The 23,902-nt window shown below is 30.9% G+C and overlaps 1 protein-coding gene and 1 long non-coding RNA gene across 2 annotated transcripts; one reads left to right on the forward strand and one right to left on the reverse strand.

Moving 5' to 3' along the window:
* Nucleotides 1-2,929: 2,929 nt before the first annotated feature.
* LOC139096796 (uncharacterized) lies at nt 2,930-5,728 on the forward strand. Its single transcript, XR_011545001.1, has 3 exons — nt 2,930-3,211; nt 5,216-5,319; nt 5,377-5,728. It is a non-coding gene; the product is annotated as an uncharacterized lncRNA (long non-coding RNA).
* A 4,968-nt stretch (nt 5,729-10,696) lies between these two features.
* On the reverse strand, nt 10,697-13,356 carry LOC139096793 (toll-like receptor 3). Its single transcript, XM_070648545.1, has 2 exons — nt 13,283-13,356; nt 10,697-12,361 (listed from the first exon to the last, which is right to left on the reverse strand). Exons 1-2 carry the CDS (start codon nt 13,300-13,302, stop codon nt 10,834-10,836), a joined length of 1,548 nt encoding a protein of 515 aa, XP_070504646.1. The 5' UTR covers nt 13,303-13,356; the 3' UTR covers nt 10,697-10,833.
* Between the last annotated feature and the right edge of the window lie 10,546 nt (nt 13,357-23,902).

The raw sequence follows: 23,902 nt of genomic DNA on the forward strand, positions 1-23,902 counted from the left end.
AAATCTAGCGTAATCTGCCATGTCAATTGGTTGACGCCTAAATCAAATGATAGTGAATATTTACAAAAAAATCTAAGTCTCGTATTACTTCTAATGATTTAGTTGTGATTTAGTCGACAAATGTAATTAACAGCAATGTAAATAATGCTGCATCTGATAACATATAATTTTGAAGATCACACAATTACAATGTAAACACTTAACCACAACAATGTGGACATAAATTTGAAATGATCTACACTGAAGAGAATATCATCTTATCCATCAGGCTATAGTACTCATGATTTCATTCATATATTTTATTTATTTTTTATGAGTACATTAAACGTACTCAACATTAAACATTTTGTATGACACTCCGGGTTATCACGTTCGATTGTTTTGACTTAGGTAATTTTTCGACACATTAAATGTGAAAAAAATAATAAGAATCATTTTTTTGATGGGAAAAATCAAAACATAAATTTCAGTTGTCGAAAACACGACTGTCAGATGGGATGAGTATGATGATGTCATGTAATTATAATTCGAGGAATGTGATGAAAATGTTTTAGAACATGACTTTTATTATTTTAATTCCCGAGTTTTGTAAAAGTAAATGAGGAGTTTTGGATAAGCCAAAGTCTGGCTTCAAAGCTGACTAAATGCCAAGTATACATACCTTCTCGTGGTATCCCCTGATATTGCTAAATAAACCGCTGTCGAATAAACTATGTGTCCCGATAAGGAGGTCAAAATATAGAGAAAATGCCTATCTAAAACCCCTTATCTTAACGATAGCAACCCTGCAATTAGGCTAGGGATGTTAAGGCTTACAACTAACCATATCCAAAATCAACTTTAACAAAATAAGTTGAAAAAGACTCGACTAACAACGAATATCCAGCCCAAACGACAAAAGACTCTTTTTAATAACACCAAATGGAAGCTGGTCATGTGCTTGTCATAGGACATCCATTTAAATTCGTATCGCTCGGGATAGGAACTGAAAACTAAAAGGTTAATCAAATTATGAACAGTAGACATTTTTGTAAAAAATAATACATTTCAAAAAATAATCTACCAAAATTCATGATTAGACAGCAGATGTCTTATTGACAATTCATGTTAGATTCATTGACTCCATTAATGTGTTGATATAATTATCTCTTTATTTACGTAATCTACAAAGAGGATGTTTACCAGATTTTCGTACAATCACGTGTTGTCAGTCATAAAACAACACCATCATTTGCATTTAAAACATATGTGCATCATGATAAGTTTCTAGAAGAAAAAAAAAAAATCATACGCAATGTTGTAAACAAGCAGGCATGAAAAACATTTTCGTTGCTTTTTATTTTTTTTAGTCGTGCCTCTTTCACTGATCTCATTCTTTCATTAATACAACTTTTTGCACGTTTATATAGTAAACAAATATAAAATAAACTTCAGATAATTCATTGCAACATTTAATCTTTATTGACGTCAATAAAAGTCAAATCATTGTGATAATTCGTTATTTATATACTGTCAAAATATTAGCTTTAAATATAAATTCCGAAGCTTTTGAGAGTGCGAGAGCACTTCTCAGTAATCATTAAAATTTTAAATAAATACAACTATATTTTGTAATAGACTGTAATGATGTATAGATTTGTTACATTTCTAATTAGTAAGAATGAGGCACTAATGATGATAAAGTTTGATTTAATTAAACTAACTGGTTTTGTTGAACTTACAAAAGGATTATAATGAGATGCAGGTTTAGGAAAAATTTGGTATTTCTTCGTAAGTGATGATTGTGGTTTGCCAATTTCTAGGTAACTTTTTAGAATTAGGTGTTAATTACAGCAGCCCGTGGGGATAATTTGAATTGTTAATATTCACTCTGACAGTTTATAGAAGTTAAAGCTCGAGAGCAACTCGAATTTTGTATGTACTACTCTAAATAAGATTCAAATCTTATTAGAGGTTTGGAAGCATTTCTGAAAACCAAAAGACAACCTGTCAATGCTGCGTCGGAGTTAACATAGATAAGGACTAATTTTTAACATTTTTTCATGATTTTTCCATAATTCCTTAAAGTATCTATCCTTAAAACTAGGGGTCTATTTTAAAAATGCAGACCTAATTTATTAATATCAATTTAATGTACCCAGCCATAATTTGTTAGTGGCGAATACACAAATTGAAAGTGATTAGAAACAGCAAAAAAGTACTCTAATTTGACTAGGTTTTCCTTGGGATTAAACCTGTGTTGGTAGGTTATCTGACACTCTAACCACTGCGTAATTGCTTCTTTTTCGCTGGCAAATGCAGGCCTGAAATCTTGAAAAACTTTTATAATAATATGAACCCTTTATTAATTGAATGAAATAAAGCGGAACAAAAATGAGATGTCTCAATGTTAACCTAATCGGTTTCAAATTAAATGTAAGAATGAGAAATGATTAGTAATATGACATGAAGTTTACAATGTAGGACTTATGGACAGGTCAAAAAAAAAAAAAGTGAAAAAAGACTAAAACTGAAAAAACATAAGGTACAGCTGAAAACTGCAGTCTTGCGCATTTGAAATGCAGGAAGTGCAGACTTGCGACTCGTGGCCGAACCTTAATCTTAACTTCAAATAATCTCATTTTCTATTTTAAAAATTTAAAAAACAAAAAAAAAAAAATTCATTCACAACTTTTATCAATTAATTTTTCAACATTCTAGCCTGCACTTGAGATGCTCACATGACTTTGACTTCTTCATCGTCATTTTCGTACAATCAACGTACAATCGAATTGTGACTTCAAAATCTTTTTGAGAGAGAATTGATTATTCATTCACTTATTTTCATTCATTTATTTCGTTCATTCATTCATTATTTAAATTTTTTTTTATTATATTGAGACAGTGAGATGAATTGGAATTTCAGTTTTATATTTCTCGAAATTCATTTCAGTTTGAAACGTGAATAAATCAACAAGTGCTACTCAATAGCTCTTCAATTTTTTTTATATATTTGAATAAAATAAAGAGTCTTATTGCGCTTTATCAAAAGAATTGCAATAAAAAATATTTAATTTATTTCAAAAGGGCAGGACGATTGATTTGTGAATATATATAAAAAAAATATAGTTCGCACTTATATTGAATGGATCATAAAAAGACAGTTGTGGTGGGAATAGTTTTAGTGATTTGCATTTTACTACCGTGTGCTTTCACAAAACCACAAAATAAAGTAAGAATTTATTTAATTTTTTTTAGAATTTAGAGAATTTCAGGAAAATTTAGAATTAAAATTGTACAAAATTTGACTTTTTTGTTAAGAATTTTTGCAAATTTATCTAAAATTTGTTGAAAATCAACTTAAATTTGACCTAAAAAGTCAATTTTCCATGACAAGCTTAATTAAATCACTAGAAATTTGAAAACATTTCACGTCAAAATTTTCCAAACAATTTTAATTCAAAGTTGTACTGAAAAAACAATGAAAAAACATTACGTCGAATCAGCAACACATGTCACTACATTTCCTATAGTTTGATGAAGCGTAAAAAAAATTAAAAAATATTTGGCTATTACAGGAAACACGTTGATTGTATAAAATATGATAGCTCGTTAATCTATTTACTCTTGTAATCAATTAATCAATTTTTGTTGATCTTATAGTCAATGAAGATGTCAATGAAATATGTTGACTATATTTATGTTGGCTGTGATTATTTATTGGGCCTATTAGTTAAGTTTATTAAAAAGTAGAATGGGAAAGTGGTTTACCCGAGTGACTCAAATGAAGAAGGCTTTGTCATCAGGAACATTAAAGGTTAAATTTGGCATCCATATACTTACTTACTTGCTTCCTTGGCGAAGGCTCACGAGAGCCGCATTTAGAGTTCGCCGAAATCCATATGAGCATACACGTGGATGCTTAAAATAGGCAGCATGCATTTGGTGTTAATATAAGTGGTTTGGTAGAGTATTTTAGGTTCCGTGGCGGATCCTTCTTCATTTATGTTGCTCGGCTTAATTAATCTTAAAAATATGATTGATTTGGTTGAAAAAAGAGCTGTGAAATGAACTAAAGGAAGTGTTCATGAATTACTTGTCTTGGGAGAAACTGCGAAGCATCCAGAGACAGAATAGCTAAACTCCAATGTTTAGGGACTTTTTTGGAAATTTTTTTGAGAGTTAAGTTGGATTTTTGAAGTCCGAACTCCCAAAATCCTGTCAACTTTGTATCCAAGATAATGATGTTGGGACTACGATCCTCTATATTGCAGGAAAATTTCACTTTTAAGCTATTTCAACCTATTATTAGCTACTTACAATCTTACAAAAAAGTCAGATGATTTTGAAAATTCGACAATTTATCCTTGAATTTCATCAATTTTCTCCTAATAAATTAGAAAATTATCATTTAAATGCCCACCAAGATCAACCAAATTGCTTCCTTACTATTTCAATTTCAAGTCACATCATGTCAATTTTCATAAAGACTGAGACAATTTATTACAAATATTTCCCAACAAATCAAATTTTTTGTACGGCCTTGAAGGCTATTAAACGATTTGCTTCCGTTGAACTTTTAAACCGGCTGAAACCTGCTAAATTAGTAAACGTGATTTTTATGAATAAAATTTTTATATTTTTTTTATGGCGGGAAAAATGATTTGCAGTGATCTACTTGAATCACTGATAAACTCACATCCGATTAAGGTCCGAGAAAAAAAACAAATTTTTACCTAATCAACAATGTCTGCTAAATGTCAGTTCCATCTGAAAAAGTTTAAGATGTGTTTATTTTTCGTACAATGCCCTCATCCGAAATAACAAAATATATAGACATTGATAAACAGAACATAAGTGTAGGAACAGTCAAGGCGAATCAAAAAAAATTGTGCCAAAACTATAAAAACATAAAACAGAATTGATGAATTTAATGAACCGGAAAATTATAGACATGTGCGTCGTAGATTTAAAGTGAGATGAATTTTTATAAATTGGCGCCAACATGTATGACTTGAATTCGTGAATTAGAAAAGGACAGAATATGTTTTTTTTTTGTTGGATATGTGACCGAGAAAAGGTTTTCTAATGTTTGGACATATTCCTTGTGAATTCGATAAAAATTGAGAGTTTATTTGAGAAACTTGAATAATATTTTGATTTTGGCACAAGGACTTAATATTCTGGAGGAGTGTCTTGTTTACTAATTTTTTTCTACGTTTTATTCTATTTACAGTCAAACATTCCGATATGCGGTAGTAGAACATCATGCAAATGGCTTTATTACGGAACAGACACGCTGGGAAAACGGTACACAAAGCAGATAATAGTAAATAATAAGTAAGTTGACTTTTGAGACTATTTACAACTCCCATACTTAATTTTGTTGATTCACAGATGTACATGCTTGCCCACACAATCTTGCGTTTATGATGAGGAAAATATATCGCTAGATCTAATGGTCTATCGATGCCGGGAAGATCCAAACCTTACACCACCAAATTCAACAGATAAACCATCGAATCAAAGCTCTACTTAAGAAATATATTTTATGGAATTTTTAAGACCAAATATTAGTATTAGAATTTTTTAAAACAAAACCATTGCGATTTGAATGAAAGTTCAGTCGTGATGTCTAGAGACTTATTAGATATAGAACATAAAACATATGTTTTTCTAAACAACTTTTATTTGAAGATTAAAATACTTACAGTTGATTTCAATAAAATGTTAACTTAATTAAATATAATTGTGATTAATTTACTTATTACGGTCAGGGATTGGGGGAGAGAGATGTTGAATCTGTAGATTCCGAGAATTCTATTGCTAATTTTTGAAAAAAGGTACGTTGTTCTGTAGCACGATAAATGAACGGTCCCATAGGTCTAGTAACTCTTAGGCTTCTATTCACTTAACGCAAAAAACGGCTTTATGATCCCATTCCTTCTCCGAAGTGGTCTCTTATAATACAAGACACAAAAGTGAAGGCTAACATATCTTCATTATTAATTTCGTTGTGTCCGAACGACTATAAACTAATTTGTATGAAAATTTTATTGATTTAAAGAATTTCAATAAGAACATCCTGTTATCATGTGAGAGACCAGGTGTCTCTACCATTTGAATATATACAGACACAAGATAATCCAGAGTTGGATGAAAAAATGCTGGTAAGAGGGGTAGGAGCCTAAATATTAATTTCGTGCTTTTAATTTTCTTCTTGTATCCAGTCGATACTATATCCCGAATAGGAAAAATCGGTTATTCGATCAAAAATCTAGCTTCACGTCGGAGTAACTCTGATTTGTTGCCAGATTCGGTTTATATCTGAAAGTTTACCAGAGTCACTCTAGTCTAATGCCGAATTTTGGATCGATTAATCGACTTGTGCTATTCGGGTATTAGCAAGATAGGTGTTGGTATATTAAGGGTCCCCTGCCACACAGGGTACTTTATTATTTACTTTGATGATGGTGCAGATTAACTGTGATCCATGGTCTCCCTAAGATAACACGTAAAGCTGGTTTTTCGTCGACTTCCGCCTGCCTTAAGTGCAAATTGAGAAATTTGCACCCCCTCCCCCACATCTCAAATAATTTCCGGTTACGTTCAGGGAGCAAGTTTTTGCAGAACTTCGAGTAATAAATAAAAATCATACGCAAAAGATTCTACAGCTGAGATCCAAATTTCCATTGTGTTCCAATTATCCTCTATTTTGCTTATGCCATTGAGTTAAGTTTCTTTAATAAGCTAACAATTGAAATATTTTTAGGTACTAAAAATAGCATTTTATGATCATCAACATCAATTGTCTATAATTTATTTGAGATATGCGTAATTGTCATTAATTTACTTTTGTTTGAATGATGCAAATTCATTGTACGTGACATAAATCATCACAATGAAATCAAATCTACAATAAACAACAGAAAATTCACAATTACCCTCTGCTCCTAATAATTATTATCAAATAAACATATTACATCACCAAGATTTTGAGACTTTTTTTTTGCTCTTGTTTACTAACACGTTCTATATGTCAACAAACTTCACAAAAAGAGGAACTAAATAGCAAAATAGTGACGACTTGTTACTATTTTTACTTTATACAACATTCCACATTTTTCTACAAGAATCAGCAATATTCGATTGTGTATTTAAATTCATTCATGAATTTCATTTACGATCTTTTTTGTTTCTGCTTCTATTCTGTGTCTGTTTTGCTGATATGATGACATTTCATTGATAATTCTTTGCAACAACGATGGAACCAAAAGGAATAATTTTGTTTAAATTAAGTAAACGTAAATAGCATGACTGGTGATAATGAACTTGATCGCCCTCAATTTTTTTACACATAATTTTTTTTATAATAATATTATTGAGGTAGTTCTTATTTTTTTGAGCACTATCCAGAATAATCGAGGCTGAATGATTTTTGATGAGTAATATGAAAAATTTTGTTTTGCTTATTTTAAATATTCTTTGGAATGTTTTTTTATTATGTCCCAATTTTTATTGTTACAATCATAAATAATTATTTTATTTTTAAGTTCATTGTTCGACGTCAATTCGGATTTTTGTATGGAAAAATTGACTCAAGTTGACACGACTCCATATAAAATTCGAGTAGATTTCGAACTCCTTGAGTCTGACTCCAGGATTCCTGCCAACTCTGATTAAAGTTCGAATCGAGTTGACTTTTCTATACAAAATCCAAGTCAAATTCAAGCTCAGAACTATAAGTATTTGTTGCATATAATTGAGTATTTTAAGTAATATTCAAATTGTTCAAAATTCTTGGGTTTAGCCAAGAACTACAGGACTCCATTTCCTACATTTTAGATGCACAGGCATGCAGTTTTGGGCTGTAATTAAGAGTTCATTCATCTTGAACGAATCCTACTAAATTCAGTTTTTTCTATGGTTCGTTTAAAGTTGCGGACCACCAGTCATGGACGAACTTTAAGATTCAGATTAAAACTCCAACCATCCACATCTTAATACAGGAATTGCAGGACTTCGGCTTTGGGTTGAGCTCTAATTTTTTCTTCAAGAAATAATCAGTCTGTCATTAAATATCATCCAAATTGGATGATCCAATCATTAAAAGTCGTTCGTAACATTTGAATATTTCTTTGTTCCTGATCAAATATTTTCATAGTTTTTGATGGAAAAATGAACAAAATTTTACAAATCGTCCTTTTGCTTCCTAATTCTATCTTAGAATGTTTAACCTCTAAAGTTTGAAGATTTTTAAAGTTTTTCAAACTTTGTGAAATTTTGGGAATATTTTGAAGGAACATGTCAACCTCGTTCTTATCTGTGCATCTTATTTTCAATATTTTTAATTTCGGAAGTTGTAAATGTCTTAAATTATTTAAATTTCTGCATTTGAGTGTTTTAAGATTTGGAAATTTGTTGTAAAATAAATACGAATCGGAACCCGAAAATGTAAAATCTTTTAAATATTTCAAGGATTCAAGCTTCCAATCAGGAAACAAATTCTTATAATCTTGAGAATGACAATTAAATAAAATCAATTTTTTCAACTTTTTACACAATTTAACATTTGTGTCTAAAGTTTTTTCATCTGGATATTTTATATTTAATTCTTTTAAACTTCCTGCCTGAGATTGAAGGAACTTTACCAAATTTTGTTGGTTGCTGTGTTGGATGTTAATTGATAGTGATTTAAGTTTAAATTTTAGTTTATTACTTAAGTCCTGAGATGGAAACTGAAATTCACTGGTGTGAACTTCTAAGTCTTTCAACTTCCTTTGCTGAATCATGAACTTAATAAAAGCTTTTTCATCTTCAAAAGTGTTCAAAACGCATGATAACTTCTCCAAATTCTTTGCACATTTAACACTTTTTAAAAATTCACTACAGTTAGTCTCAATTTTCAGAGATTTCAAATGCTGCAGCTGAAGATTTGATTCCTGATCAAAATTATCAATTTCGTCATAATTTTTGTAGATAAATTCTTCTAAATTTGGACATTGAAGGAATATTTGGTTCACATATTCTTGACTTCCTTTACGGAAAGCTGCTTCAATGCTTCGAATTTGTGTTCTTTTACTGGTTAATAATCCTAGTGATTCGAAGAAGTTTGATCTCCAGTCTAGAGAAAATGGTTCGTTGACCGGTAAAGGTGCCTGTAGGGAGATAGAGGAATTAATAATTTAATTAATCCGTAAATTTTCCGAGTAGACAAAATAGGTTAGAACTGATTAAATTTAAGTAAATGACTAGCTCTAACATAATTTTATGCACTCAGGTGTGAAGCACGTGTGATCAAACAATTAAACATAATTTTTAATATTTTTACTCACTTCAAATTCACTGTCATCACAGACTTTTTGAATCTTATTCCTGATAATTATAATTTCGTCACAATTTGCAATTCTTTTTAGCATCTTGCCGTTTTGTAGTTTGATTTTAAAATGAATTGAAATTGCTATTGTCCAAAATATATATAGAGCATTTTTGTTATACTTGACATATGACCTGTGATTCATAAGTATGTTTTTACTAGCCTAATATATTACTTAATGTTATTAATGTTATTTATGCTAGTTTAGGTTGGTTTGGGGGTAAACCCAAATAATTAGCAAAATAAAGTGAATTATAATTTTGGGGATTTCCTAAGGTTTTCTTTTTAAAAAAATCAGAACTTCCAAAAAACAAAAACTATAACATTTACTGATATGAAAAGAAATTCAATCGCCTGAAAGTTATGCAACATAAAATGACTAATATATATGTTACTTGTTTGAACATGAAAGATTTGTTTCATCAATTCACATGTAATTTTTCAACTGTGTTATGAAATATTTTTCCATTTTTTGAAGTACCGTGGAGTATTTTAATTACAAAACAGGCGTGTAGGCTGATGTAAGAAAAAGTTGAAGCAGTGGTGGTCAACCTGTATGCCGTGGTACACATGAATTGTATTCAGTGCAGGATTTTGGTCGTATCTCACCGACAAGATCACGAAAATAAAATATGTCTATAACTGAGTTAACAGGTGCCTGAATCCTTTTTATACTGGGTTAACAGGTGCCTGAATCCTTTTTGTCACATTTTTGTGTTTTTCCAAAATCAACTTCAAATTGGTGTTTATTCTGAAATTACTTAATATTAAAAAGAGAAGTTTCGTAATTTTTGAAAGTAAGTTTTGGGGCTGGTTACTCATTACGTAACTTAATAAACTACTTTTTGACCCTTCCTTAACTTTCCGTAACAAAATTTCAAAGAAAAATAATTGTCCATTATTTGAAGGGCAACGAAATCTCATCCATCATCTCCCTACCCGTAGTGTGTTTCAAAATAATCCATACTAAGTGAACGACCCCTTTCTAAGTCTACTGAATATATTATATTGCATAATAATTCTGAGCAGATCATGCATACAAATGGTAAAGTGATGCCAAAGTTCTTAAAGTAGCAACTACCGACTTTGTCCTTAATATCCCGAACTGGCAGAAAGTTCCGAATTAAAGAGATGTCTTAAGAGATTCCCTACGCGCGGTTATGTTCCCTCGTGCGCCCTAGCTAAGGAAGTAAGTAAGTCTAATAATTCTCTATGGCTTTCCTTTTCGCTCCCTCATCTCAATCAAATCATTCCATCGCTCCTACATTGACTCAAAATCTCCCATAAAAATAAAAAATACAAAGTAATATGAAGAAAAAGAGGAACAAAAACCACAGCAAATAATATTTCAAAAGAACAATTCAATAAATTTATTTTATAAAATAATGAACAAAAAAAGAAAATAAAAGTTACATTAATATCACCATTAATAAATTTTCCCTTAAAAGCAATAAATAATTTGGTAAGGCAATATTAATCTAGAAAAAATTTTCAGCCTCATTAAATTCACGGTTCATGTATCGCATTTGAGTTTTGTTTTGTTGCTTGTTATAAATTATTGACACAATAAAACCAGCAATTACGAAAATTCCAAAAATCCATATCCAATATTCCTGTCGATTGTGCCACTCAATTTTATTTGCAGTCACTGTATTTTCACCTTTCAACATAATTATGTTATTATGTTCTGAACATGCTGTGGAAGTGGTTGTGGTTGACTGTGTAGTATTTAATTGTGACTCTGTTGTAGGTGTCTGAGTAGTTGGTATTAGCAGCGGCAGGAAAGTACTTGACGGTGATGTTGTAGTTGCTATGAAATCTATTTGCATGTTGAGGAATCGTGTATCATTATGGAATCTCATTTCATCCAAGTCGACTGATGTCAATGGATTATTAATGAAGCTTATGTAAGTGAGTCTTTGGAATTTTTTACGGATATTCTCAAGTTCTATGTTTTTGAAATTATTAGATTCAAGATTTATTTTGATTGCTTTTTGGAAGAATTTAAGGCTATTGATATTTTCAAGCTTATTGTATGATAAATCAAGGATTTCAACATTTATTCCAACCTCATCTGACTTCTGTCCATCATCATCTTCCTCATACGACGTCACATCATCAGAACTTTCTGTATATTCGCTAGATTCAGTCATTGCAAGTCCTTCAATCTGATTGTACGATAATTGCAGAACTTTTGCATCAGTGACTTCAATTTGAGATAAATATTTAAATTCATTATGCGACAAGTCTAAAAATTTAAAATTTCCATTTGTACTAAATGACGTAATTTGATTATGTCTAGCATATAATTTCATTTCGTCCGCATGATGAATATTTAAGGACTTGAGTGAATTATTTGTCAGTTTTAATTCTTTAATTTCTATATTTAAATCATTAAAATCCTCAATGTAATTTCTTGATAAATCCATTAATTCCAAGTGCATCAAGTGATTATTTAATCCAGTCGTTCCATGAATCTTGTGCAATAAATTATCATGAAGATAAATTTTCTTTAAATTCTCATGTTTTAAAAACACGTGATCGTAATTAAAATGAACAAAGCAATTGTGACTCAAATCGAGAATTTCAATTTCGCTGAGATGGTTAAATAAATGTGACTTTATATTTGAAATTGCATTGTGAGATAAATTGAGAAATTTTAAAGATGGAAAAGTCTCATTTCCTATGTCATCAATTTTCTCTAATCCATTGTATGATGCATGCAGCATTATTAAATTTGTGAAGCTTATGTTCATTTTTGGTAGTTGCACGTTTGTATTTGAAACATCCAAGAGAATTACAGCATTTGCTGAATTTTCAAATCCATAATATCCCAATTGCTTTCCATTTACTATAATTTTCGTTTCCTTTCGCTTTCCAATATTGTTATTGAAATCCCTTTGGGTACGTTCGATGCATTCAGCTTTTAGAATTTCATAGTTGTGCGATGGATATGCTAGTGTATAAAGGTTCATTGATGACCATAGCAGAAGAAGATGTAAAGTCCTATTGATGAGAAATGAAAGGTAAAGAAAGGTAAGTAAATTGGATAAAAAAATTCATGTATACAATGGGGATGTTCTTCATGAAGATGTCTGAATGAATTTATTTTCTCTGCCTTAATGGCAGACGTTGGACGAATTTTAAAAATATTAAAAGGTTTTTATAGAATTGTAAGTCAGGTGAGAATTTTAGGATTTAATGCTTTCTAAATTTGGATCAATTTTATTAAGCTTTACATGTCAATCAAAATAGATTTCTTTTTGAGTATTGTAGTGAATGTCAGGAACTGGGTATAAAAGTGATCTTACAAGGTGAGTTCATATAAAATTCGGAGAGTAATTTAAGTAAGGAGAGTATGGAATGGTAAATCAATGAATCTTAACAAAGTTTAATCAGTTTTGTCTAAATTGAGTGCCGCGGCAAACTAGTGTGCTGTCAGATTTCTTTGAAAATACCATAAACCCCATGCCGTGTGAAATTTTGATCAAGTCCTACCCCCACCGGTCGTGGGATAACAAAAAAGTTCAGACAACAATGAATTAAATATATGAATTTTCGACTTAAATCACCCAAAGCGGCACAAATATTTTTTTAGCGGATATTTTAGGGCTATATTAAAGTACTTTTAGCAACACCAAATGGAAATAATTCTAAATTTAGCAGCCACATGATGTAAAAGTGCTGGAAATTAGAAACTGTCAGAAATCATCTACAGATAGTCCAGTTTTCGACGAACTCAGCATTGTCCCTTGTGCATCATCTTCCAAGAAAGGCAAATGTGCCCAAGGAAGTAAACAGAGCATAGATGCTTACATTTGGTGTTATTAAAAGAGCCTTTCTGAGCCCAAAAAGCTCAATGACCGAGCCTCTTTTGTTTGTGTCTCTTGGGGTGATTGAACTTGAGAATTAATTTGAAAAACTTACACAATTCTCATTTGCCTCATTTTTCTTTGTTATTTTACTATTTTTTTTTGCAATAATGCTAGTTTTGATTATCTGCACTGCATGTAATTTTCACTTATTTCACTTATAGTTTTGTCCTTATTTATTTCCTTTTATTTAGAATTTTTCACATTTAACAATATTTTGATTCACTTTTAGTTCAGTTTATATTTTCTTTCTATAGTTATTTCCATTTATTTTTCCTTATTGATCCTTACTGTTCGAACTTTCACAATCCACTAATCAATTCAATTCAAAAGTTCTCTCATAAATTGCAACTCAATTTATAAAAAAAATCCCTCCAATCATCAATTTACTGTTTTCATCTCCCGCAAAAAGTAGGACAAATTTGATAAAGACATAAGTCTGTCATTGAAGAAAATTCAGATCAGTGTTTCACTATCAAGTGAAAATATTTACTATAGACATTAATCAAGGAGGAATTATCATCGTACATATGCGGTGGTGCTTTTATTAACCTTGACATGATTGCATTGAAAGTTTTTTTACAATCCATGAACTTCCGCGATTGATGATGTCATGATGAGACTGGGATTATGAAGTTTAAATCCTTTAAGTAACAAATTTTGTTTTCAAATAGAGTATCGAACATTCTAGTTGATTTGTGTAAATGTTTAGTAATTTGTATAAAAATATTTGAATGCTTTTTAGCTAAGAGTTTTTAAGAGAAAGTTCGAGAGCAGTTAAATGACTTGTTAGTCGAATGGGCAAGATGCTTGACTCAAATTTGGAATGGTAACCCGAAAGTCGTAGTTTCTTGGATCCAACCATATCCTAATGTGTCCTTTTTTCAGAAGTTTAAATACTTTGACAAGTTAATCTACGAGATCAGGCCGATTAAACCTCTAAGCAACATTGTATTAAGGAACAGGTAAGGAATAAGAAGTTTGCGGGAGAAATAGGAACAAGAGCTACAAGATTGTCTTAAGATTGAAATATTGTCAGAATGGATCACCCACAAAAGGTGGCAGTTCTTTGGTTAGTTCCCAAATAAACAAATATACGTCAGAACTAGACATCAACTGGACTTGACAATTTCCTTGCCAGCAAAAAGTTATGTTTAATATGCTTGATTCTACGTAAACACCAGTACGTATTAAACTGTAAAATGTGAATCATTTCGAACAGTATGTCGTCAATAGATGCAATTATCTCTCACAATACGATTTGAAAGGAATCACTTGATAAGCAAGGTTATTGCAATCCAATACAGTAAGCATCATCTTCCACGAGAGGCATATCATGTGTTTACAAACACAATTTCCTAAGAAATTATAGCATTGATTGCATATTTTATTCTGCTTGAAAATTTTCTAAATCATCCAACTTTTGTCTCAAAAAATCAATAAAATTTTCTATTCCCAGAATACATCTCTGCTGCAAAGATAAAATAAAAATTTCTCATTAAAACTTTTTATTTCCACGTTTGTGTGAAAAAGTCGTCATTTTTGTTATGCCACGTGCAGTAAAATAATTTTCATTAATAATTTATTATTTCCATCAAGTCGACAAAAAAAAATTCAGCTTATTGTGCTAAATATAAATAAATATATAAAATTCAGGAAGGAATGCAGAGAAAAATGATTAATCTGTTATCGTAATCGTTATTCGTTTTGGCTTTCAGGCCGAAAGTTTAATGATAATCATTATTATCATCTCTTTTTTCATTCAGAACACAATCGATGGACAATAATTCTTTCTCTTTTTTTTTTCGTGGAAGAACAAAAGTTAGGGCCGAATGGAAATAAATTAAGGAGATTATTTCTCAATTATTTTCTGATTACTCGACATTTATTCATTTTATGATTACTTTTTTTTGGCTTCTTCTGTTTTATTCTCACGCTTGGAGAATGACTTGAACAGATGGTAATAAATTTGATGAAATACCCATCGATTAAGGATCGAATATATTATTTATCATTATGAAAAGAATGTTTGGGGTTGTGGATTGTCGTGATTTGGTCAGGTAGTTTGTTTAATCAATAGGTCAGTCGTAGAGTAGGAGGCAGAGCAACAATACAAGAAATATACAGAAATGACCTTTTCAACCGCTTTATTAACGCTCTACGATTCACAGTAGATTAATAGTAGGGTGGCCATCTGCTGTATTTTTGCCGGGACGCTACTGTACTTTTCTACCTTGCTGCTATCTAACGACAAAGCCTCAAAATGTTCCAATTTTTCTAAAAGTCGAAAACTTAATAGGGGTCGTTCACTTATTACGTTCGTTTTTTAGGGGTCTAAGATTTTGTAACAGCCTAAACAACAAATTTTTTTTTTGCATGGAAATTTTTTAACGAGGAAGGAGGGGGGTCTTGAAATTCATTTTTTTGCGTAACATAATAAGTGAACGGCCCCATGCAAGTCTAGGATTTTTGAATAAATGTTGACAATTCTTTTTGAAGGTCCGCGTCCAAACTTAGAATTGTCCCGATTTATTCCAATGGTGTCCGATATTTTGCGAAAATACTCTGGTCATTCTAGTATTGGACAGTCTATTATTTTGATGATATACTTTTGTGGTAAGCTTCGACTAGATATTATGGCATTTCCAAAATTTTAGACTTCAATCTTCTGTGCCTCGGCACAAAGGTTACTCACCACTGTAATAGATGCTAGAAACCTACAGAATCGGGAAATAAATTTTTATTTAATTCAAATTTTTAATTAATTTTTTAATTCCAACAAAACAAAATCATTTTCCTCAGAAAATCCTTCCCAATGTTCCAATAATACCAACAGACATGCAACAAATAGCAAAATATACAGTAAACAAGATCAAAATTCTATTTGATACAAAATCTTCCAAGAAATATTTAATCTTGTAATTAAACAACAAAAGTACCACAGAAGATGCAAGATAATCTAAAATATATCGATTCCCATTACCTGCAACAATACAATTCAAACAATTTACCTCCTTTCAAGACACAAATTCTCTTTACAGCTTTTGTATTACTTCCTCAATACATTACAGCTTAAAAAGCACTAACAGCAAAAAAAACTTATATTGAATCATTTATTATCGTTCGTATCACACATAATGCTATCATTGAATGAGATTTTTCATCACCTTTTGCAATTCTCTCGTTCACTTGAGTGAACATACCCGAGTTGTACAAAAAATACATTTTATGGGAGCCTTAAGAAGTCTTTGTGAAAATGAGTAACGAATCTCAATTAGGCAACAATCTGCCTGGTTTTAACGCATTATTTTAATTCTCATTCTAGTGCTGCCACAACAAGGATGATTTGAGGGATTTCGAGCCACTTAGATAATGCTGTCTATGGTCGATGCTGCATCATTACGGTGAATTCGAGGTTGTTAACAGATGATTGACATGATCTGCTTTGACGAGTAGAATAAGGTAAGATTACCGCTTGCGAACATGCTTATTAAGCTTCCGAGAGCACCCTGCGTTAGTTCATAATATGTAGATTCGTTTAAAAACTGCAGGCTTGCAGACAGAACACGAAAACGTCTTGGACTAACTATAAAGTAGAACCGAAAACTGCAATTCTGCACATCTAAAATCCTGAAGTTTCAGTCCTAGTTGTACGATACACCAGTGTACTGCATCATACAGTTTGGACCACATTGACATTGACGATCTTAACGTTTTCTTATTTTGTGCTATTCGGGCTCGAAATAAAAAGACAATTTATTTATTTTCGGGATCAAAAAGCATTCTTGTTTGATTATTTTTACGCCACTAGTGTTGAAATTGACATATTCTTTCTCTTTTCATGCTTCACATTAAACCATCATTCCACCTATAAGTCATTATTTGAAATCAATTTACTTTAGATTTTGATTGAATGCTTTTTGCTGTACTTTCTTTAGAAAAAAGCTAAGAATTTTCAATCTGGAATTGCTTCCTTGTGTGAATGGAAAAAACCTTTTGATGGATACACATGGACAGATGAAAAATGGATATAAAGTGAAGGAGATTGAATTAATTTTTCTTTTTTTTTTTTGTCGATAAGGCTTTGCACTTTTGCTATTTTTCACATTTGTTGAAATCAAAATGAAGAAAACCCTCAGGACAGGTGGGAAACTGTAAACGAAATGGAATGAAATTTTTTTACCGGAAAACAAATTTTTCATCCTTTTCATTTTGCTTATCATTTTTCATTTTCAATTAGATTAATTCTTGATTATGTTTAGTTATTTTTGGTATTTTTTAAAATGTTAAAGGAAGTCTGAATTGAAGTAAATTCGAGCAAATACCTTAAAAACCTTTACTGCAATCAGTATGGGATATAATGGAGGCATTAGAACAAATCAATCAGAGTTACGATTCTATATAAGAGAGATTCTTGGAGAAAAGCAGACTTGATGTTCCTGCGTTAAAGATGCACATGTCTACAGTTTTGCTTTTGGTGCTTCAGGGCGTCTTTGGCCTTGTAGACTCCATCCTAGAAAGATAAATTAAATTTATGTACCTGCCCCGCATTGACACTTGCTGTTGTGTCCTTTGTCGTTTGCAATAGATCGACTTTGTTAATCCAGTTCTGTTTATCTTCTTGTAGACTTCTTTGTACAATTACTTTCAGAGATTGTATATTGCAAACCCACAATTCCGATTCTGTTTGTGGTGCTGGCACCCATCTATTCATTAGAGTACATATCCCGAAATGACTCGATTCCCAGCGGTATTTTCAAAGATAACAATGATTACCACTTGAAGAAAAACATTTGTGACATTTGATCCATCAACAAGCTAGATCGATAGCTTCCCTAACTCCCCAAAATGCCTTTCTGTCACAAAATTCCTCAACACTTCCAATAAATAATACCCTGCAATTCCCAATTTTACAGAAAAGTAAAATAACAATAGAAATTACTCAACTCAATTTCGTCAAGTCAAACTATGTAATTCCACAAAGCCTTAAAACCATCATGCAAAAAAAAAATTTTAAATGAAGTCATTTCCTCTCTCTATTTTTGATAAACTCAAAATACAACAATGCAATCTTAATGTGGTCATAAAATGAATTCCATCTCGTACAACAACAAAAAAGGAAAAATTAAAATTTTTTGAACTTTTTATTGCCATCAAGTCTAGTCTTTTATGAAGTCAACTGAAAAACCATATTCTCCAACTTTTCTTTTCTATACTGCAATTCAATTTAAATAACCGCATGTCTTTTTCAATCTTTATAATTTTTTCCTTAACAGACGAAAATTGTGGCTAGTCTTTTGTTCAATTTTATAGAGTGAAAATGGCACGAATTGAAACTGACTTTCATTGTCAGAATGAAGGAATTTTTAATTGCGGTTTTTGAGGAAAAATTTGTTTGCTTATGCAATTGGCATTAAATGGAATAAAAGCTAGGACATTTTGTGTTTTTGAAGTCTTACAACTATTTTATTTTTGTTAGGGGTTTTTGTGATTGAATCAGCATTTTTCAGAACTGATTGATTCTAATTGAACTCACTTCAGCATAATTTAATTAAAATTCAATGACGAATGAATTGATATTTTTCTAGGGTAGAATCCAATCTAGAAACATTATACAGATAAGATAAAGTTAATTGATACGTAGAAAATAGGAAGAAAATCATTTCCTTTTAATCCCCTCCTGAGCTTGAACATGAATGAAATATTAAATTTATGAAGAGAAAAAAATATACAAGAATATGAAAAATAATTGATGAAATCCTTAGAGAGATAATGGATAATTGAATTTTTTATGTGAGTGATTAAGATATAGAAAAAGAGAAGATATTATAGAGTTTTTGGTATGTGCATAGAATTTTTATTATGAGCTATGATTTGATATATCTTGAGATTTATTTGTGATGTGCATATTACATTTTTTTGATACCTTATTAGCTAATGTTTGGGCGACAAGCATTTGATGCAGAGGGCGAAGACGGGTTTTCAGCTAAAATTAAGCATTAATATTTTATAGTGAGTTGAAGGCATTTAGAAGCAGTTACAGTTATTAAAACGTTTTTTGAATTATTAGGATTCTGTTTCATATTTGCTAAGCATTGAATAGTGCCGATTGACTAAAGAGTTTGCAACTATAACTGTAAATCCTTCTGTTTCTTATAGAGAACAGTTCTCATTGCTGAAAGGGTCTTAAAGTGGTAATATTCCGCTGCAAAATACAAAAACATTTTTTTGTCGAAATAATTGGGTTCGTCCTTTGATTTGAAGCAAATGGTCGTTCTCCTAGACCGTTCAGCTTTCACTAACAGTCCAAAATTCAATAAAGTTATGAATATTTTCCTAAAAAATCAAATATTTTGAGTTGATGACCACTCTTTTGAACCACAATGCTTAATTCTAATATCCACAAAAATCTAGGTTTTGATAGGGGTTCTTGATAGCCAGACCAAGAAGACTTCTAAGCAGAGACTAAAATGAATGAAAAAATCTTTGATGAAAAAAATCATTTTTTTTCATGATGAAAAAAATCATTTATTTTTTTCATAAAACGTACATTATTACGTAGAATTTAATCACGTAAGCTTCATAATTACGTAGAATTTCATCACGCAGGGCAAAAAACATTGTTTAAAATTTTTCTCAAAAGTTCTGTGTCAATCATGATGAAAATTTTGAAATTTTTTTAGCTCAAATATTGAATTAAACTAGAGTATTTTGAAACTTTACATGTTATTTAACTATATTTAATAAATTAGTGTAGTTTTCTGGTGTTTAAAGTACTCAAATTTATCATTTTTAACTTCATATTTGTGTACTTTTTCAATGGATTTATTATTGTTTCTCCATGAAAAAAATACCAAACTTCGTAGTTCATTTTCACGAATCTAACTAGTTTAAACACTAGAAAACTACACTAATATATTAAATATAGTTAAATAACATGTAAAGTTTCAAAATACTCTAGTTTAATTCAATATTTGAGCTAAAAAAATTCAAAATTTTCATCATGATTGACACAAAACTTTTGAGAAAAATTATAAACAATGTTTTTTGCCCTGCGTGATGAAATTTTACGTAATTATGAAGCTTACGTGATGAAATTCTACGTAATAATGTACGTTTTATGAAAAAAATAAATGATTTTTTCATCATGAAAAAAATGATTTTTTTCATCAAAGATTTTTTCATTCATTTTATTCTCTGCTTCTAAGCCTCGGTCTCGAGATTTGCCGAAACCAATACCTCGAAGAACTCTATTGTAGTCTAAATCTCCGGTTTTGGCCCTTGTCCCGATGCTGGTTTCCGCCTCAGTTATGGTTTCGGTTCCGTTCTCTGTTTCGGAAAATCGTCGAAACCAGGACCTTGGGAAACCATTGAATTTAAAACAATTATACACAAACTACCCCAGTTTTTGAAGTTTTAAAAATTGTGCTTTATGCAGTTTCAAAGAATATGTATGTTTCTGACTGAAACCCTGACAAGTTTTTGCGTGGAAGTCTTCAAACTTAATTATTCATAATTTTAAGTTTTACCCTAAAGCTTTGATTGCCATTGGCTTTAAAACTATGCAAACTTCAAAAATTTGTCACAATTTAAATAAATTCTATCACAATAATTTTCTTAAGAAATTCTTTTTTTAAAATATTCACACAACTCTATAAAGCATGTAAGAATTGACTTTCTGTAAGTAAAATCACTTGAGTGACTGAATATTTAATTTAATGTTACCAAAACTTTTTCCATCTAACATAAGAGTGAATTTTTTTCATATTTTCTTCGAACCATATTCATCCCATGTGAACTGAACTTGCAAAAGCAATTTTTCTCATTCTTATTTTTTTTTTCTTAAAAAGTTAAGTTTGCTGATAAGTGGATTTATTATTTATTGTACAAGAAAAGCAAAGCAAAAAAGAATATTTTTTTGTTCCTGTTGAAAATGGAATTTCAACAAGCAGGAAGGAGCATAAAGAAAAATGAAAGTGTAGAAATATGAGATGATGATACATTGAGGAAATTGCAATCTTTTTTATTCCCTTATTGTTGCAACGTCTGCATTATATCTCATAGGGTTTGTTGCTATGTTACGTAACGTGTACATAATTATGACAATTGAACAAAATCGTCGATGGAAACATCGCACTTGAATTGGGAATTGAAAGAAGTAACCAATCAAAAGAGCCAGCTCCAAGTGCCATCTGAGGAAGGTCAGGGATCACAATTGATATGGGTATGTCCGGAAATTATATAATCATAAAATAGCTTTCAATGGATCACAGATGATTTGTACGGCCAACGAAGTACTTAAGTAAGTCAAGACTGAAAACTCCACTCCACCCTAAGTGGTATGTGATTTCTGAATGTACTTTGTGTACGTAAGTAAGGATCCAGAATAACACTAGGTAAATAAATCGATCCAATATATGACACTAGTCCATCGTGAGTCCGATATGATGTCAAATTTAAACCGAATCCGACAATTATTCAGAGCTCGGGCAAGAAGCCATCGATAGCTGAATAAGTAGTTAAAAGCTGGAGAAATCGATAAGTTTAATTGCTATTTGAATTTGTTCCTTAAACGATCCTTTAGATGAAATTTCTTTGTAATACCTGAAAATTCCCGAATTTTCATCAGTATCCAATTTCTGCTTGATTCTTGTATATTCAGGAGTCGATTCGTGTCTTTGAAAATTTTTCAAACATCAGTAGGCGTCACTTAAGTTCCGAACATCTCCTTCATATTTTTGTGCTGTGTATGTGCTAGTCCTTTGCCATCGTCATCAACAATGTCGTCAATTTTTTCCTTCTACGGATGTGAAAGAAAATTGAAAGATATTTTATATCATAATGATGGTTGAGGATATGGAACATCTCCGGCACTATAACGTGCTTAATTCATTGAACATTATCGAATTAAACTGTGGATTGAAAAAAGCAACGAGCAGAGATTTTTTGTTAATAATAATTTTTCAGCGTTTTAATATCGAAAATGAAAAGTCTGAGATAAACATGCTGCCAACAATGCGGAACAAAAAGCACAAACAAACAAAACTTTGTTGCTTAATCAAATTAAAACAAAACCACCGCAACAATACGCGGAAAAATAACAAATTTTGGAACAGAAAACTTTTATATCACGAGTGCCAACTTTTTTGCGGATCAAAAATAATAATTTAAAATAGTGTGTTGTGGTTGTAGACGAGGATGGAAAAAATAAATTTAAAAATATCTATTGGTTATGAGCTTTTAATGGAAAATAAAAAAATAAAAAATAATGAAAAAGTTTTATTAAACATGCATTGGTTTTTGAGTGGAATGGATGGATTGGGTACCTAATAATTTATTGAAATATTTTACGAAAAAAATATAATTCTGGAGTGGATTCTTCATTTAAAGTTATTTTATTTTATTAATGAGTTTTTTAATGGAAAAATGTTTAAATAAATTCCACGAATTCATGTGTGTTATAAATATGCTTTATAAATAGGATGACCAGATGATTTTCACGGAAAATTCGCGGGACAGTGGAAAGAAAAGCTATAATTTGTCATCAACTGGACATTAATTTGCCATCATCTTGTATTTTTTGTCTTCTCAAGATTTCTACATTCTTTTGACTTGTTTGAGCGTCGGACTATTTAAAGTGTTGCACAAGGTATTAGGAATTGGTTCTGGAAATCAGTAATAGAGCCAGCTTTAGGCGACATCTATGGGAAGTCATAACAATTGAATTCTAGGTTGAAATCTGGACCTTCAAAGGAAAAAATTTTTAAACCTAAAAAGTCGCAAGTGCAAAATGAGCTCGTTGAACTTTTTGTTTGAAAATTAATTGTTTTTGAGTACTTAAGTTATGAGAAAACATGAACAAGTTCTTTCAAAAACACTGCAGTTAAGGAGAAAACTTCAAAAGCGTCTCAATAAAAATGCAGCAAATGGCCATCCTATTTAAAAAATTAAAATGCATAAAGTTATTTTCAAGCAAGTTTTTCAGAGGAATTAACTGTTATAATTCAAAGAAATTCAGAACAAGTAAAGTTCAGAGATTGAAGAATTGAACCCAGATTTTGTATGGAAAATTCGACCGAAATTCGGGCAGACTGCTGGTTCTAGCAAATTATGAAAGTACTAAAACTATTTAAAAGTTTTGATAAAATTTCCTTGTTCAAGCTTTTTTAGGAGCTGATATCATAAATCGATTCCGAGTGAACAGCCTTTGAATAGGGTTTCTGATTAACCGCGTTTTTTCATAACCGCTGTTATGCTGTTATGAAAAAACTCAAAACAACTGTTAACGCGGTTAACAGCGGTTATTAATAATTTTTAATAATACCACTAATTTACTATGTTACTGAGCTTTTTATTGATATATTTTCTTTTTATTTGCCTCTTATGGTTGAAGTAGTTTACTTAAACCTACAAAAGTAAAGAAATTAATCAAAATTAAAACAAAAAAAGAAAAACATTTAATGATTAAACTCCAAAATTATTTTTTCTATTGAAAATTTCTAAACATTAAGGCGTTTGATGATATATCTGAAAGCACAAGTGCAAAAGTTAAGAACACTCTCTTCGCAGCAATTTGGACCGAAATTTTCCTGATTTTTTAAAAGCAAGCAAGACGGAAATTGCCCTTAACTCCACGACAATGGCGAGATTTTGAAAAAAAAAAATGTCCCGAAAT

The sequence above is a fragment of the Chironomus tepperi genome, unplaced genomic scaffold (assembly GCF_022539635.2).
Source record: "Chironomus tepperi strain 1889 unplaced genomic scaffold, CSIRO-AGI_Ctep_v1 contig_406, whole genome shotgun sequence".
Lineage (NCBI taxonomy): Eukaryota > Metazoa > Arthropoda > Insecta > Diptera > Chironomidae > Chironomus > Chironomus tepperi.